Source organism: Salmo salar, chromosome ssa11 (assembly GCF_905237065.1).
Source record: "Salmo salar chromosome ssa11, Ssal_v3.1, whole genome shotgun sequence".
In the NCBI taxonomy this organism is placed as follows: domain Eukaryota; kingdom Metazoa; phylum Chordata; class Actinopteri; order Salmoniformes; family Salmonidae; genus Salmo; species Salmo salar.
In genome coordinates this window covers 36,453,813-36,471,742 of record NC_059452.1, presented here as the reverse complement: position 1 = coordinate 36,471,742, position 17,930 = coordinate 36,453,813, and the positions used below count along the sequence as shown (strand labels likewise).

Sequence of the window (17,930 nt, the reverse complement as noted above, 5' to 3'; positions counted from 1 at the left end):
GGGAAGGAGAGAGGGAAGGAGAGAGGGAGAGGGAAGGAGAGAGGGAGAGAGAGAGAGAGAGAGAGAGAGAGAGAGGGAGAGAGGGAGAGGGAGAGGGAGAGGGAGAGGGAGAGGGAGGGAGAGGGAGGGAGAGAGAGAGAGAGAGAGAGAGAGAGAGAGAGAGAGAGAGAGAGAGAGAGAGAGAGAGAGAGAGAGAGAGAGAGAGAGAGAGAGAGAGAGAGAGAGAGAGAGAGAGAGAGAGAGAGAGAGAGAGAGAGAGAGAGAGAGAGAGAGAGAGAGAGAGAGAGAGAGAGAGAGAGACCTTGGAGGCTGTTGTGTTGTTGCTAGAGGCCACTCAGATGATCGGTCCCAATGGCACCCTATTCCCCACATACAGTAGTGCACTACTTTTGACCAGGGCCAAGGCTGTACTACAGTCGTGGCCAAACGTTTTGAGAATGACACAAATATGAATTTTCACAAAGTCTGCTGCCTCAGTTTGTATGACGGCAATTTGCATATACTCCAGAATGTTATGAAGAGTTGATCAGATGATTTGCAATTAATTGCAAAGTCCCTCTTTGCCATGCAAATGAACTGAATCCCCCAAAAACATTTCCACTGCATTTCAGCCCTGCCACAAAAGGACCAGCTGACATCATGTCAGTAATTCTCTCGTTAACACAGGTGGACGAGGACAAGGCTGAAAATCACTCTGTCATGCTGATTGAGTTCGAATAACAGACTGGAAGCTTCAAAAGGAGGGTGGTGCTTGGAATTATTGTTCTTCCTCTGTCAACCATTGGTACCTGCAAGGAAACACATGCCACCTTCATTGCTTTGCACAAAAAGGGCTTCACAGGCAAGGATATTGCTGCCAGTAAGATTGCACCTAAATCAACCATTTATCGGATCATCAAGAACTTCAAGGAGAGCGGTTCAATTGTTATGAAGAAGGCTTCAGGACGCCCAACAAAGTCCAGCAAGCGCCAGGACCGTCTCCTAAAGTTGATTCAGCTGCAAGATCGGGGCACCACCAGTACAGAGCTTGCTCAGGAATGGCAGCAGGCAGGTGTGAGTGCATCTGCACTCACAGTGAGGCGAAGACTTTTGGACGATGGCCTGGTGTCAAGAAGGGCAGCAAAGAAGCCATTACTCTCCAGGAAAAACATCAGGGACAGACTGATATTCTGCAAAAGGTACAGGGATTGGACTGCTGAGGACTGGGGTAAAGTCATTTTCTCTGATGAATCCCCTTTCTGATTGTTTGGGGAATCCGGAAAAAAGCTTGTCCGGAGAAGACAAGGTGAACACTACCATCAGTCCTGTGTCATGCCAACAGTAAAGCATCCTGAGACTATTCGTGTGTGGGGTTGCTTCTCATTCAAGGGAGTGGGCTCACTCACAATTTTGCCTAAGAACACAGTCATGAATAAAGAATGGTACCAACACATCCTCCGAGAGCAACTTCTCCCAACCATCCAGGAACAGTTTGGTGACGAACAATGCCTTTTCCAGCATGATGGAGCACCTTGCCATGAGGCAAAAGTGATAACTAAGTGGCTCGGGGAACAAAACATCGATATTTTGGGTCCGTAGCCAGTAAACTACCTAGACCTTAATCCCATGGAGAACTTGTGGTCAATCCTCAAGAGGCGGGTGGACAAACAAAAACCCACAAATTCTGACAAACTCCAAGCATTGATTATGCAAGAATGGGCTGCCATCAGTCAGGATGTGGCCCAGAAGTTAATTGACAGCATGCCAGGGCGAATTGCAGAGGTCTTGAAAAAGAAGGGTCAACACTGCAAATATTGACTCTTTGCATCAACTTCATGTAATTGTCAATAAAAGCCTTTGACGCTTATGAAATGCTTGTAATTATACTTCAGTATTCCATAGTAACATCTGACAAAAATTGCTAAAGACACTGAAGCAGCAAACTTTGTGGAAATGAATATTTGTGTCATTCTCAAAACTTTTGGCCACGACTGTATGTAAGGAATAGGGTACATTGTGCGAATCACCCTCAGTGTTCTCACAGCCGAGTATACATAACTCAACAGCATCAAGACAAGGAGACACCTTCAAAGCTATCTGTTGTTCATATCTGTTGGCTGATAGCTGGCTCCTTGACTGGAAGTGTTAATGTAACGTGTGTGTATGTACTTGTGCAGGCTGGGATGATCCTAGACAACGGTGTAAAGACAACACAGGCCAATGACAAGGACAAGAGACCCTTCCTTTCTCTTGTGGGAGCAAGGTCAGTGTCACACACACACACACACACACACACACACACACACACACACGACTATGGGTGAGGGGTGATTAGTTGACCATTTTTTTATTTAACCTTTATTTAACGAGGCAAATCAGTTAAGAACAAATTCTTACTTACAATGACGGCCTACCCCGGCCAATGGGCCAATTGTGCACCGCCCTATGGGACTCCCAATCCGGTTGTGATACAGCCTGGAATCAAACCAGGGTCTGTAGTGATGCCTCTAGCACCAAGATGCAGTGCCTTAGACCACTGCGCCACTCGGGAGCTAGTTAGCAGACCTCTTTCAGATACACATGTCAAAGACTTTCAAATACTTGAGCTGTGCTTGATTTAGTTTGCCCATAACAATGGAACCAATTGAATCGTCCTAAAAGTCCAAGTGCACCTCAACCAAAGTATTTGACCCCAGTCTGCAAACCCACTCACCCAGGCTTCATACAGCACATTGGTTAACATTTGAACAGTGAATAATACATAGCAGAGATGTCTGCATGAATGACTGTGATATTTCGAATACTTTACACAAACCCTTGATTCAAAACAAGTTCATGACTGATTTATTTGTTGATACATTGTATGTTCTGTTTACCCCATATTACTAATCAACTTATATTACTTTGTTCCGCTTAATTTCTTTGTTATAGTTTAGTTATTTGATTTAGTTCCGTATGAATTAGAGTGGCGACTGCCTTGGATTCTAAGCTGTTTAAAGGAACAATGGGCAGGGCAAACCAGTGAAGCTGATTTTTCTTTCTCTCTCTCTTCTCTCTCTCTCTCTCTCTCTCTCTCTCTCTCTCTCTTTCTTTCTCACTCTCTTTCTCGCTCTCTCTCGCTCTCTTTCTCGCTCTCTCTCGCTCTCTTTCTCGCTCTCTCTCTCGATCTCTTGCTCTTGCTCTCGCTCTCTTTCTCTCTCTCTTTCTCTCTCTCTTTCTCTCTCTCTCTCTCTTCTCTCTCTCTTCTCTCTCTCTCTCTAGATATGGACCCCACCAGGATGCGGATCCCTTTAAGCCCCGTGTCCCAGCTCTCATACACCATTTTGTGGCCTACAAGAACCAGGACCACGGAGCCTGGCTGAGGGGAGGAGATGTCTGGCTGGACGACTGCCAGTGAGTAGACGTAGGGAAGGAGTGAGCGGTAGAGGTGGGAGGGAGGGAGGGAGGGATCGAGCAATAGGTGGATTGTAACAAATACATATTTATCTGTAACCTACCTTAACAAATCACAAGTTAGGACGTCTATACACAATCACGCCTCTGAAAAATGGTTACATTTTGACAGCTTGTATTTCTCTAACCTCCCTCTCAGTCCTATGGTGCTGCCACCCCAATTATCATGCTTACGTCTAGGCTTCTACTGCTAGGTCTAACACTCAACACAGCAGTAACTGTCAGAAACATCCCCTAGCATTTACACTGAATCCTCTTTTGTTTTTCTCATCTTCAGTCTGTTGTTGCTTTGCATCCTTGACAACATTTCCAATGTCAACCTTTATCCTTGGACTTTTAGACAAACAGTGTGTGAATAGTCACACATACACACACACACACACACACACACACACACACACACACACACACACACACACACACACACACACACACACACACACACACTGTTGACATGTGGAAACAGATAATGTCTGTGTAATATTCTCATTCTAATGTTCTGTCTACTATGTGATTGGCTCTAACAACTGTTTCTCTCTCTGCCTCAGATTTGCTGATAATGGAATTGGCCTAACACTGGCTAGGTAAGACATTAATGTTAATAACATCTTGTGGTGTGTGTGTGTGTGTGCCTTCGTGCGGCGTGCATGTGTGGTTCATGTTTGTATTTACGGGTGACTGCAGAAGACCCCGTTGCAGTAATTGGAAAACACCTTATATGGTTGTCTACTTATGATGCAGTGGGAAGGAAAGACTTTGAAAGAGTGTGAAAGTAATTTGGGAGTGTGAAAGTGGCATCTCTAGGTATATGGGCCTGGGCATGGTTTGTAGATGGTTTCAGAAACCAGGTCACACTCTCAGAGAGAGACACACTGGCACAGACTCACACACTTTTACACGCTCTCTTGGCCACACATTCGTTTTAGCTCTCTTGGCCACACAAACTCTCTGACAGTCACTCACGTACTTACACACACACACACACACACACACACACTCACTCACACTCACACTCACACTTACACTTATTTTACTATCCTTGTGGAGACCAAACAATTGATTCCCATTCAAAATCCTATTTCGCTAACCCTTAACCCTAATTTTAACCCTAAACCTAACCCCTAACCTTAACCCTAAACTTAACCCAAATTTTAACCCTAACCCCTAAGCCTAAAATAGCCCTTTTCCTTGTGGGGAATTTTCCTTGTTTTACTTTAGTAAAACCAAAAATACACACAAAAGTGTTAACTTTGGCATCTATTTTAGATTTGGTTTTATGTTTAGTGTTAAAATACCTTTTAGTCACATTTTAGTTATTTCATCCTTCGTTAGTTTTAGTTATTATCAGTCGACTAAAACTCTGGACAGTTTTAGTCACAGCCATTTTAGTCACATAATAGTAAAAATAATCTATTAAATAATGAATATTTAAGCTACTTCTAACTTCCATCATGTACACATTCAGATAGCCTTGTCCAACTAGACCTACCATCCCCTCGTATACCTTAGCTGGCAACATTTATATTGTGGCAGATTGTAACCAATGCCAGCCATAATTAATCATATAGGCTATAAAGCCTTGGCTAGATGTTAAATAATTTACGGCTCTGATTTTCTCCACATCATAAGCGTCAAGGAGGGTAAATAAAAGCTTTTTCTTTAAAAAGGGGAGAATTTTACCTCTCCAAAAATGACAGAAGTATTACTGTACTCTAACATTCAAGAATTAGCATTTGTTTTCCCCATAGGAAAACAGCAACCACAAGAATGGTGCGAGAGCGGCAACACAGATTCACGAGTAACAACATAGAGCTTCTGATGTGATCAGAGTAAAAATAGCATACAGGAAAGTAAGAGAGAGTAAACATGATCGTTTCTAGTTGAGTTTAGTTACAAGTCCAGTGTCCTGGCTTCGCATCAGCTCAAAAGATTGACGAGCGACTGATGTGACCACCTGAGAGCTGTGTGGGAGAGCCAGGCAGATCAGCTCAATCACTCCACACAACTGAAAGATGTCAATTCTACCAATGAGAGGATTGCAAAAAAATATTCTGCATGCATGCTTCTGATTGGAAAAACAGATGAAAAGGAGCTTGATGTCAAATGAAATGTCCATTAGTCTCACGTGGAATTCTCGTCTCGTTACATTTGAGTATTTTTCAATGAAATGAACAGACACACACACACACAAACTCTTTCTCTCTCTCACTTTCTCTCTGTCTTTCCCTATCTGTGTAGTGGTGGTACATTCCCTGATGACGATGGTTCTCGTCAGGAGGTGAAGAACAGTCTGTTTGTTGGGGAGAGTGAGAACAGGGGCATGCCCATTCCTGACAACCGTATCTGGGGTCCCGGGGGACCCGACCTCAATGGGAGGACCCTGCCTCGTGGAGTGTGAGTGTGTCTCTCTCCCTTTTCTCTCCTCTTCTGTCTGTTAATTTCTTGTTCTCTTATCTCCCTTCCCCTCCTCCCCTCTCCTTGTCCTCGTCCTTCTCCTTCTCCTTCTCATTCTCATTCTCCTCCTTCTCCTTCTCCTTCTCCTCCTCCTCATTCTCCTTCTCATTCACCTTCTCATTCACCTTCTTCTCATTCTCCTTCTCCTTCACCTTCTCCTTCTCATTCACCTTCTCCTTCTCATTCACCTTCTCATTCACCTTCTCCTTCACCTTCTCCTTCTCATTCACCTTCTCCTTCTCATTCACCTTCTCCTTCTCATTCTCCTTCTCCTTCTCCTTCTCATTCTCCTTCTCCTTCTCCTCCTCCTCCTCATTCTCCTTCTCATTCACCTTCTCATTCACCTTCTCATTCACCTCCTCCTCATTCTCATTCTCCTTCTCCTCCTTCTTCTCCTTCTCCTTCTCATTCTCATTCTCCTTCTTCTCCTTCTCATTCCCCTTCTCCTCCTCCTCCTCCTTCTCCTTCTCCTCCTCCTCCTCTCCTTGTATCGCCTCTCCTCATTCACATTTTACCCTGAAATGAACCCCTTCAACTTTTCCCTTTTCAGCGTTTTGCGTGCTTGGCCAGACAGAAAGTATGATTAAAAGTATGATGTCTCAACTTGTGCATATCTGACATTCTTTTATTGTCTGGGTGAAAGAAACCCGTCATCCATCATCTGTCTCAATTGTACATGATATGCTATATGGAGAAAAAATGATCATTTGCAACCACATTTGAACTTTTGCATAGTGTTACAAAATGGTCCCAAGATGCAGTCGTTATCCAATATCCGATAGCACAGAGCCTTGTCTGTGTTCTGAAAGAGATGACGATGTTCCCTTCCGGCACACTTGGGAACATCGCAAAGCACCCATGATCTTGTCTGCATCCCAAATAGCACCCTATTCCCTACCTGGTGCCATACTTTTGACCAGGGTCTGTCTGTCCGTCAAGTTCTCTCTCTCTCTCTCGCTCTCTCATTCTCTCAAACTCGTCTCCCTCCCTCTGGTCTTTCTGACTCTCTGTATGTCTGTCCTGCAGTGACTTCCCTATCCGCGGCATGCAGATCTACGACGGGCCCATCAACGTGCAGAACTGCACCTTCCGAAAATACATTGCCCTGGATGGTCGACACACCAGCGCCTTCGGCTTCAGACTCAACAACTCCTGGCAGAGCTGCCCTAACAACAACGTCACCGACATCACCTTCGACGACGTGCCTGTGAGTGAGTGAGGGAGTGAGGGAGTGAGGGAGTGAGGGAGTGAGTGAGGGAGTGAGTGTATCACGCTGGTTAGCATTTACCTGTACACATGATGGGAGTTGGGGTGTATGTGTGTGTGTGTGTGTGTGTGTGTGTGTGTGTGTGTGTGTGTGTGTGTGTGTGCCCTAAAGCGTAGCTGCATATTTTGGGCATGAGCTGTCATGATGGATTATGGGTAATGTAGTGCCATAAGCAGGGTCTTACAGGGGAGACATGCTGCTCTTTCTCACCTCCATGACACTCATCTCTCCTCTCTCCCCCTCTCCTCTCCTTCCCCTCTCCCCCTCTCTTCTCTCCATCCCCTCACCCCTTCTCCCCCTTCCTCCCCATTTTCCCCCTGCTCTTCTTATCAGATAACGTCCCGGGTGTTTTTCGGCGAGCCCGGCCCATGGTTTAACAAGATGCAGATGGACGGTGACAAGACCACGATATTCCACGACGTGGACGGCTCGGTCAGTGAGTACCCTGGAGCCTTCCTGGTCAAAGAGGACAACTGGCTACTGAGACACCCTGACTGTATTGACGTGCCTGACTGGAGGGCTGCCATCTGTAGTGGGCATTATGCACAGGTTGGTATGCATACGCCATACAGGCTGAAGAAAGCATGCAGCAGGTGCACAAGCATGCATGTACACACACACACACACCGTATCTTATACAAACACATACACACATGGCTACACAGTATGTACTCACACATTCTTTAAAATAAAGTGGTGGTTAAGTTTCCTCTCAAAGCTAACACACTAGGTTTTTTTGTGCAGTGTGACCTCGTTTCCCCCTCATTTCACACACTTTCTAACGACTTCCAGATGAGTGAACATGTTCCTTGTCACACACACCTGTGTGTTTGTGTGTGTGCATGTGTCTGTATGCGTTTGTGCATTAACGGTGTGTGTGTGTGTGTGTGTGTGCGTGTGTGTGCTTGTGTCTGTATGCGTTTGTGCATTAACGTGTGTGTGTGTGCTTGTGTGTATGTGTGTGTGTGTGTGTGTGTGTGTGTGTGTGTGTGTGTGTGTGTATGTATGTATGTATGTGTGTGTGTGTGTATGTATGTATGTGTGTGTGTGTGTATGTATATGTATATGTGTGTGTGTGTGTGCGTGTGTGCGTGGTCCCTCAGATCTACATACAGACACGTAACCCTGCCAGTCTGAACATGCAGATGGTAAAGGATGAGTACCCTGACAGACCCCTGACACTAGAGGGCGCTCTGGGTAAGAGGAAGCACTACCAGCAGTTCCAGCCCGTGGTCACCCTGGGTAAGGGCTACACTGTACACTGGGACCAGGCTGCTCCTGCAGAGATCACTGTGTGGCTCATCAACTTCAACAGGTTGGTAGTGAAGATATATATATATATATATACACACACACACACACACACACACACACACACACACACACACACACACACACACACACACACACACACACACACACAGAGAGAGAGAGAGACTACACAGGTTGGTAGTGGATGCAGAGAGACACACACAGACACACACATACACCCTTCACCACACACACTATTCACTTCCTTCTTCCAGCATTGTTTCAGCATCTGATCCAAAAAACTGTCAACATCATGGCACCACATCCTGTGAGTCAACAATAACCCCAGTAACCCAAAGCCATCCCCTGACCATGTGGTCATATTAATAAAACCCATATCATCAAGTCACACCCTTGCCTTCCACGAACCCTATAACCCAAGGGACAGTGTGATACAGTAGTTTATGGTGGCTGTTTGTCTTAGCATATGACATCACCCCTGCCCAGCAAATATACTTAATAGCATTGGCAGTCATTTGAATAGCAGAGGCATGGTAGTCATTTCAAGCGTGTTAGCTATTCCCTGGCCTGAGATTACCCCGAAAGGACTCGGAGGGAGGAACATCTACTGTATTGGGGGATATGGGCATTCCCATTGGTTACATGCTACTCTGGCGCCATCTATTGTTTGTGGAATGGAACTTCAGGTTCAACCATAAACACTGCATGACATTTCACATTTTAAATAAAATCACATTTTATTTGTCACATGGCCCAAATACAACAGGTGGAGACCTTACAGTGAAATGCTTACAAGCCCTTAACCAACAATGTAGTTTTAAGAAAAACAAGTGTTAAGAAAGTATTTACTAAAATAAACTGAAATAAAAAATAAGAAAATAGAAAAATAACAAATAATTTAAGAGCAACTATAACATAACAGTAGTGAGGCTATATACAGGGGGTACTGGTATAGAGTCAATGTGCGGGGGCACAGGTTAGTCGAGGTAATTGAGGTAATATGTAGTAAAAGTATAGATACCTTAATAGAAAGTTACTCAAGGAAAAGTGAAAGTTACCCAGTGAAATACTACTTCAGTAAAAGTATTTGGTTCTAAATATACTTAAGTATCAAAAGTAAAAGTAAAAGTATAAATAATTTGTAATTCCTTATATTAAGCAAAGCAGACAGAAACATGTTCTTGTTTTAAAAATGTACGGATAGCCAGGGGCACACTCCAACACTCAGACATCATTTTCGAACGATGCATTTGTGTTTAGTGAGTCCGCCAGATTAGAGGCAATAGGGATGACCACGTATTCTGTTGATAAGTGTGTGACCGAGAGACTGAAAAATAGTTTCTATCTCAAGGCCATCAGACCATTAAACAGCCATCAGTAACACAGAGAGGCTGCTGCCTACATACAGACTCGAAATCATTGGCCACTCTAATAAATGGATCATTTGTCTCTTTATTAATGCCAATTTAATAATGATGTTTACCTATCTTGCATTACTCATCTCATATGTATATATTGTATTTGATACCATCTATTGCATCTTGCCTATGCAGCTCGGTCATTACTCATCCATATATATATATTCTTATTCCATCCCTTTACTTAGATTTGTGTGTATTAGGTAGTTGTTGTGGAGTTAGATTACTTGTTGATATTGCTGCACTGTCGGAACATGAAGCACAAGCATTTCACTACACTTATTAATATCTGCTAACCATGTGTATGTGACCAATAAAATGGGGGACGACGACAATGCAAATAGTCCGGGTAACCATCTGATTAGCTGTTCAGGTGTCTTATGGCTTGGGGGTAGAAGCTGATAAGAATCCTTTTGGACCTAGACTTGATGCTCTGGTACCGCTTGCCATGCGGTCTATGACTGGGGTGGCTGGAGTCTTTTAGGGCCTTCCTCTGACACCGCCTGGTATAGAGGTCCTGGATGGCAAGAAGCTTGGCACCAGTGATGTACTGGGCCGTACGGACTTCTGTCTGTGGTGCCTTGAGCGTCATTTAGCAGACGCTCTTATCCAATACTTTTTCATTCTGGTCCCCCTTGGGAATCGAACCCAGGTGCTGAAAGTGCCATGCTCTACCAACTGAGCTACACGGGACTGCAGAGTCGTATTCACTAGTTTCTAGTTTCACTATCACCAAACAGAAGAAAGCTGACTGAAACAGAGAGAGACTAACCTGAACTTGTCCATGGTGTGTTTACTAATTAATATGACAGGTGAGTGGGAGTAGTTATTTAGCTCTAGCTCAGTGCTGGGCTGCCTCCTGTAAAATGTCCTTTTTGATATACTTGATTAACTGTGTGTGTGTGTGTGTGTGTGTGTGTGTGTGTGTGTGTGTGTGTGTGTGTGTGTGTGTGTGTGTGTGTGTGTGTGTGTGTGTGTGTGTGTGTGTGTGTGTGTGTGTGTGTGTGTGTGTGTGTGTGTGTGTGTGTTTTCCAGGAATGACTGGATCAACGTGGGCTTCTGCTACCCGCCAGGCACCACCTTCACGATCATCTCGGACATCCACAACCGTCTGACCAAGCAGACAAGGAAGACCGGTGTGTTCATGAGGACCACACAGAGAGACAAGATCAACCAGTCTCACCTGTCCCGAGGCTATTACTACTGGGAGGAAGATACCGGGTGAGGAGGGTGGGAGGCAGGGAGGGAGGGGGGAGAGAAGAGAGAGGGTGAGGAGGGAAGGATCGGGGAGAGAAGGGAAGAATATGTAGTAGATGAGTACAGTAGGTAGTCTCCCGTCTCCCTCTCAGCCTGCTGTTTCTCCCAGTGAATCCTTATTAACTCTTAGTCTCCCGTCTCCCTCTCAGCCTGCTGTTTCTCTCAGTGAATCCTTATTAACTCTTAGTCTCCCGTCTCCCTCTCAGCCTGCTGTTCCTCCCAGTAAATCCTTATTAACTCTTAGTCTCCCCTGTCTCCCTCTCAGCCTGCTGTTCCTCTCAGTAAATCCTTATTAACTCTTAGTCTCCCCTGTCTCCCTCTCAGCCTGCTGTTCCTCTCAGTAAATCCTTATTAACTCTTAGTCTCCCCTGTCTCCCTCTCAGCCTGCTGTTCCTCCCAGTGAATCCTTATTAACTCTTAGTCTCCCCTGTCTCCCTCTCAGCCTGCTGTTCCTCCCAGTAAATCCTTATTAACTCTTAGTCTCCCGTCTCCCTCTCAGCCTGCTGTTCCTCCCAGTAAATCCTTATTAACTCTTAGTCTCCCCTGTCTCCCTCTCAGCCTGCTGTTCCTCCCAGTAAATCCTTATTAACTCTTAGTCTCCCCTGTCTCCCTCTCAGCCTGCTGTTCCTCCCAGTAAATCCTTATTAACTCTTAGTCTCCCCTGTCTCCCTCTCAGCCTGCTGTTCCTCCCAGTGAATCCTTATTAACTCTTAGTCTCCCCTGTCTCCCTCTCAGCCTGCTGTTCCTCTCAGTAAATCCTTATTAACTCTTAGTCTCCCCTGTCTCCCTCTCAGCCTGCTGTTCCTCTCAGTAAATCCTTATTAACTCTTAGTCTCCCCTGTCTCCCTCTCAGCCTGCTGTTCCTCTCAGTAAATCCTTATTAACTCTTAGTCTCCCCTGTCTCCCTCTCAGCCTGCTGTTCCTCCCAGTAAATCCTTATTAACTCTTAGTCTCCCCTGTCTCCCTCTCAGCCTGCTGTTCCTCCGAGTGAAGGCCCACAATGAGAAGGAGGACTTTGCCTTCTGTTCAGTGAAGGGCTGTGAGAGGGTTAAAATCACAGCCATTATCCCTAAGGGCAGCAGCCCCAGTGACTGCATGACACAGGCCTACCCCCTGCACGCAGAGATGCCCATCGTAGATGTGCCCATGCCAAGGAAACTGCCCAGCGCCAAGCTGGTGAGGACAGAGCTCAGTCTGTTAGTCACAAATGGCACTGTGCATCGTTTTGTAAAATAGTTAATCAAACACTTATGTAAACTGTTTATTACTGATTCATGGTATTCATAGTACTAGTACATAGTATTCTAATAACACTAGTTCCTATTATTCATAGTATATTCACCATGTTTGAAACCCTTTACAACCTCTCTATATAGTGTTACTGATACAGTCATGTAAAGAAAGAGAAGAAAGAGTCTTGGCATCTCATCAATAAATCTCTGCAGCAGTGTTGTGGATAGGATTGACATTTATATACCAGTGTCGGTCACTTAAAATGTCTCTCTCGCTCTCTCTCTCGCTCTTTCTCTTTCCTCTCCTCTCTCTCTGTCGCTTTCCTCTCCTCTCTCTCGGTCTCTCTCTCGCTCTCTCTCTCTTTTCTCTTATCTATCTATCTATCTATCTATCTATCTATCTATCTATCTATCTATCTATCTATCTATCTATCTATCTATCTATCTATCTATCTATCTATCTATCTATCTATCTATCTATCTATCTATCTATCTATCTATCTATCTATCTTCTCCTCTCTCTCTTTCCTCCACAGCGTACCACAGACCACTTCCTGGAGGTCAAGCTGGAGTCCTACAACACACGCTTCTTCCACATCAAGGAGGACTTTGCCTACACAGAGGTGTGTTTGTGTGTGTGTGTAAAAAGTTATTCAATAATGTCATTAATGGTTGATTGGATGTTGTGGTTGCCGGGCAGGTTAACGGCAGGAAGTTGTACCAGCCAGATGATGGGGTGCAGCTGACGGTGATGGACGGCCATGACGGGAGACTGGTGGAGAGCAAAGGCTTCAGGAACTCCATACTGCAGGGTGTACCTGCCCAGATAGAGAGCTATGTTAACAACCTGACAGACTTGTAAGAACACACACACACACACACACACACACACACACACACACACACACACACACACACACACACACACACACACACACACACACACACACACACTAACTTTTTCATGTTAGAATGGGAAGACACCGAGAAGAACAAAGTTAACTCTCTCTTCTCCCTGCCTCCTCTTCTCCATCCCCCATCTCTCTTTCACTTCTGTCTCTTTCTCCCTCACTCTCTCTTTCTCTCTCTAGCTCTATCGTCATAATAACGTCTAAGGGTCGTCTGGTGACTCGGGGTCCCTGGACCAGAATACTGGAACTCCTCGGAGCTGACCAAACCCTCAAGTTGAGAGGTAACTAACTAACTACTGTAGCTCCTTAGAGTTGACCAAACCCTCAAGTTGAGAGGTAACTAACTAACTACTGTAGCTCCTTAGAGGTGACCAAACCCTCAAGTTGAGGAGTAACAGGTCTGGCTTGGCTCAACAATTATTTATTTATTGGAATTAAAAGGTTCTATCTGAAAAAATAGGATTCTGAGATGATTAGCTTTATAGTTCTGAACCCTCATTGGTTTGAATGGTGTGAGCAATTTTGAACTCGCTTTTTAACTTAACAACGTGAATCAGGGTGTTTAGGACAAGGCTGTGTTAATAACTCAGTTTTGAGAAAAATGCAGATAGAACCATTATAATCCCAAATTCTCGATTTCTAGGAATAGTTCCTAGAGGAGATTTCAACCAACACGCACTAGAGGGTGCTATTGGTATACTGTTGTGATTCAGAAACGAACATTTTGTAAACCCTGTTGAATGTTTTAAACTGCTGCTGTTTGTTTATCAAATACAGTAAGACAACTTTTACTAAAGGTGTATTCATTCATTCAAAATGATCTGGCTTGTAATGATTGTCAGTGTTTAGTGTTCAGGGCTGACAGTGTTTCACATACAATCTCTCATAAATGCTGATTCATAGTAGCCTATGTAACAAAGTATAGCCTTCCTGATTCTTAATGATGACTCAGCTATTCTTAGTCTCTCTCTCTCTCTCTCTCTCTGTGTGTGTGTGCGTGTGCGTGTGCGTGTGTGTGTGTGTGTGTGTGTGTGTGTGTGTGTGTGTGTGCGAGTGAGTGTGTGGAGGATAATCAATACTTCGCCGCATGCCAGAGCAGCAGGGTCCTTCCTCTTCTCCATCCCTCCATACTTAACCCCGCTCCCCTTCAAGTCTCATGACACAACCCACATTTTGGAATTCAGAAATCCTTCTCCAAATTCTGATTCTAATTTTAGATCATCCAGTACATTCTACTAAATAGATTCTACGCCCCTAGACATCCCGGAGCAGGCTGCGGGACACATTTTTCTCACTGTGGGGTGTAATTCCAGAGACAACAAATGTTCTATTTGTGTAGAAATCATTCCTGGATGGGGTGAGACGCCTCAGTGGTATGCGCAGTGTTGGAGAATGGAGGAGGAGGAATGCCAGCTAGCTCGCTTTGTCTTTCTTTCTCCCTCCTCTTTCCCCTGTTTCTTCCCCCTCTCCCCCTTTCCCGCTCTGTCCTTCTAGGATATTCTGGGGGTGATTTTTTTGTGTTATTTGTTGTTGTTTGTTTCTTGTATTTATTGTGGATTTGTTGACGAGAGAGAAATAGTTGTGTATACTCAGAATGTGAACAGCTGACATTGAGCCAGCGTTTCTTTATTTCTCTGTGTTTCAGACAAGCTAACGTTTGTAGGCTTCAAGGGCACTTTTCGACCTGACTGGGTCCGTATGGAGGTGGATGAGGAGAGAGCTAAGATCCATCAAGTCCTCCCTATCCCTGTGGTCAAGAAGATTAAGCTATGAGAGGAGAGGAGAGAGGAGAGGAGGAACCAGGCGTAGTGGGGGGCACACACGAGACTACACCTCCCACACAACACACACACACACACTGCCCCTAGCACTGGAGTAGGTAAACGTTGTTCCTACAACTACTGGTCCAAGATCAGATGTTTTTCACCACTAAAGATTAATTAAGGTAATCTGATCCTAGATCTGTGGTTAGGGACGGTTTCAACCCGGTGTTACAGAGTGTGGGCCGGCCAATCAAACGCATGCGTTTTTCTGTCACCTATCAACTTTCCCGCCATGCAGGTCTCTGTTTATGTGACAATGTTGACAATGTGAGTGATTCGACTGTATCGTTCGTTTGATTATACTTGACTTTTAAAACGCGAGAAGAGAGAAAAAATGACCAACAAACATTTCTTGTTTTTCATCCTTCTCAGAGACAGATTTCCTAAATGTTTGCACCTGTGTTTTCCAGTGGGAAGTTAACGTCGTTTAACACAATAGAACAAAAAATCTAGACCAATGAAGTAGAAGAGAGAGAGAGATTAAGTGACTTTAAAAGTAGAACCAAAAGGTCAATTACAGGTTAAAGGCCCAGTGTGGTCAAAAACATGATTTTCCGGTGTTTTATATAAATTTCCACACTGAGGTTGGAATAATAGTGTGAAATGATGATAATGCCCTTTTAGTGTAAGAGCTGTTTGAAAAGACCACCTGAAATTTCAGCCTGTTTTGGTGGGATGGAGTTTTGGCCTGCCTGGTGACATCACCATTAGTTAATAGACCAATAACGAAGAGAGTTCCAAACCTCTCTGCCAATAACAGCTAGACCACTCCCAGCCAGTCCTAGCTAAATCCTTGCTTGAGAAATTGCTCTTTGCTAAGAAGCTATTTGTATTTCTTTTTCACCATTTTAAGTAATCACAATCACTTAAGGTACTTAATTGTTATCCAGAAATGATGTGATATTGAGATAAAAACGGCTGCATTTGACCTTTTTAAGATGAACTGGAAAAAACTTCTAGGTATATTAAGATAATTCTTTTTTACCCTTCTACTGAATAAAAAACAGGTGCAAACATTGCGCCAGACTTTGCACCAGGTGCAAACATTTAATCCATCTGGCCTGAAGATTCCATTCCAGAGAAGCTGTTTCCCTGTGTTTTATGTGAGGGCTCTAGATCGCTTACTTGATATTGTGTAATGTTTGGTTTCATATAACTGTTCATATCAACGTTTGTGGTCCATCGGTCTGTGTTTTATTAAACATACCAGCATGTAAAGAAACCCCAAAATGATCCTGAATATATCCTAGGACATTTTTTGGTCACTTCTAAAGTGCTATCTGGTCTTAGACAATACTCCCAAATCAAAACTTTAAATGTTATTTAAGCAATTTATAAATTGATTATAAATTGGTGATTTTTCTTCAAATCTGGCAAGAATCAGATAAACGTTTCCCTTTGCCCGAAATAGCTGGTCTTTTTTCGGACGTGGTAGTTGTTAGTGTTTTGTATGTTTAAATGTGTTTTTAAAAATTCCACAGATTGATAACAGAGATATATTTTATACTTATTTATTGTACAGACATAATTGAACAAAATCTACAAGGGACATCTTTTGAGTTGTATTGTATTCTGGTCCTGAATTGTATGTAAGAATAATAATACTATAACATTTCAAAACAATCATACTAAACACTGCTATGGCATAATATGACTCATCGTAGTTACCGCGTTGTTTTGTTTTAACCCTACACCAAATGGATGTGATGTATTATACGTGACTTGGGGTTGTAAAGTAATTCAATCTCATGACTTAAAATCTTTGAATGACTTTTGTACAGAAATAAATGAATAACTGAATTTATAAGCCTGTGTGTGCGTACCCCAATAAAGACTTTCTGCACAGAAACACCAGTTAACGTTGCAGTAACACATTTCTGATGTTCTACTACCTGTTATCCAATTATTGTTTGAACCAAGAAACACATCAGTTGCACATTTCAACCATTAGCCAACACATTTGAACAGACACTTTGGTTTGGGGTTGTCCCAAATGGCACCCTATTCCCTATGAGCCCTGGTCAAAAGTAGTGCACTAGGTAACAGGGTGCCATTTGGGATGCTATCCTAGCAGCGTTATTGGAGAAGTTAACGGGCTCTGCAGGTTGGAATTACTGTCAGCAAGGGGCAATGGTTGGCTCCAGCCCCGTTGGTTCTCATGTGCTGGTTCCTTTGTGTGCGTGTGTGAGCACAGCATAAAGGGTGTGGCTCCTAGGCCCATTATAAATCATTGTGGAATGCTGAGCTATGCTCACATGCTGAGAGAGAGAGAGAGAGCGCTAGAGAGGACTAGTTAAGTGGAGGCCTCCAGCTCTGGACCTCAGTAACCCTCTAAAACTGTAAAACACCACAAGACTGGGGCTGTTGGCTTACGTAAAGGAAAAATCAGACGCTCTGTTCAATCCGTAGCACTGAAGATCTGCTTTATAGCGCGATTGAGAATTATAAGGTAATTTTTCCGCGGTCGCGGAGACTGCATTAACGGTAAACGCTGCTTATGTCCACTCAATGGGAAATTACCTTTACATTTTAACGTGGATCTTCTGCTATATTCGATGATAGGGATTGAATCCAGCCCAAGTATTATATCAAAACAATACAAACTGTCACGTCCTGACCTTAGAGAGCAGTTTTATTTCTTTATTTGGTTAGGTCAGGGTGTGATGTAGGGTGGGCATTCTATGTTGTGTATTTCTTTGTTTTTGGCAGAGTATGGTTCCTAATCAGAGGCAGCTGTCTATCGTTGTCTCTGATTGGGAATCATACTTAGGCAGCCCTTTTTCCACCTGTGATTGTGGGATCTTGTATTTGTGTAGCTGCCTTTGAGCAGCCCCAGAACGTCACGTTTCGTTTTTTTCTCCTGT

General features: G+C 43.9%; 1 protein-coding gene across 5 annotated transcripts in view; it reads left to right on the top strand.

The window, feature by feature from the left end:
• LOC106562656 (cell migration inducing hyaluronidase 1) overlaps positions 1 to 16,940 on the top strand; it is a 140,307-nt gene extending 123,367 nt beyond the window's left edge. For all 5 annotated transcript variants that reach the window (XM_045689456.1, XM_045689452.1, XM_045689455.1 and 2 more), the window contains 13 exons: positions 2,157 to 2,242; positions 3,241 to 3,372; positions 3,981 to 4,016; positions 5,671 to 5,826; positions 6,913 to 7,093; positions 7,487 to 7,702; positions 8,257 to 8,468; positions 10,879 to 11,064; positions 12,072 to 12,276; positions 12,869 to 12,955; positions 13,033 to 13,190; positions 13,424 to 13,524; positions 14,889 to 16,940. In XM_045689456.1, coding sequence (XP_045545412.1) covers positions 2,157 to 2,242; positions 3,241 to 3,372; positions 3,981 to 4,016; positions 5,671 to 5,826; positions 6,913 to 7,093; positions 7,487 to 7,702; positions 8,257 to 8,468; positions 10,879 to 11,064; positions 12,072 to 12,276; positions 12,869 to 12,955; positions 13,033 to 13,190; positions 13,424 to 13,524; positions 14,889 to 15,016 — 1,884 coding nt within the window. In that variant the 3' untranslated portion in view covers positions 15,017 to 16,940. The remainder of the gene's footprint in view (positions 1 to 2,156; positions 2,243 to 3,240; positions 3,373 to 3,980; positions 4,017 to 5,670; positions 5,827 to 6,912; positions 7,094 to 7,486; positions 7,703 to 8,256; positions 8,469 to 10,878; positions 11,065 to 12,071; positions 12,277 to 12,868; positions 12,956 to 13,032; positions 13,191 to 13,423; positions 13,525 to 14,888) is intronic.
• Positions 16,941 to 17,930: the final 990 nt, after the last annotated feature.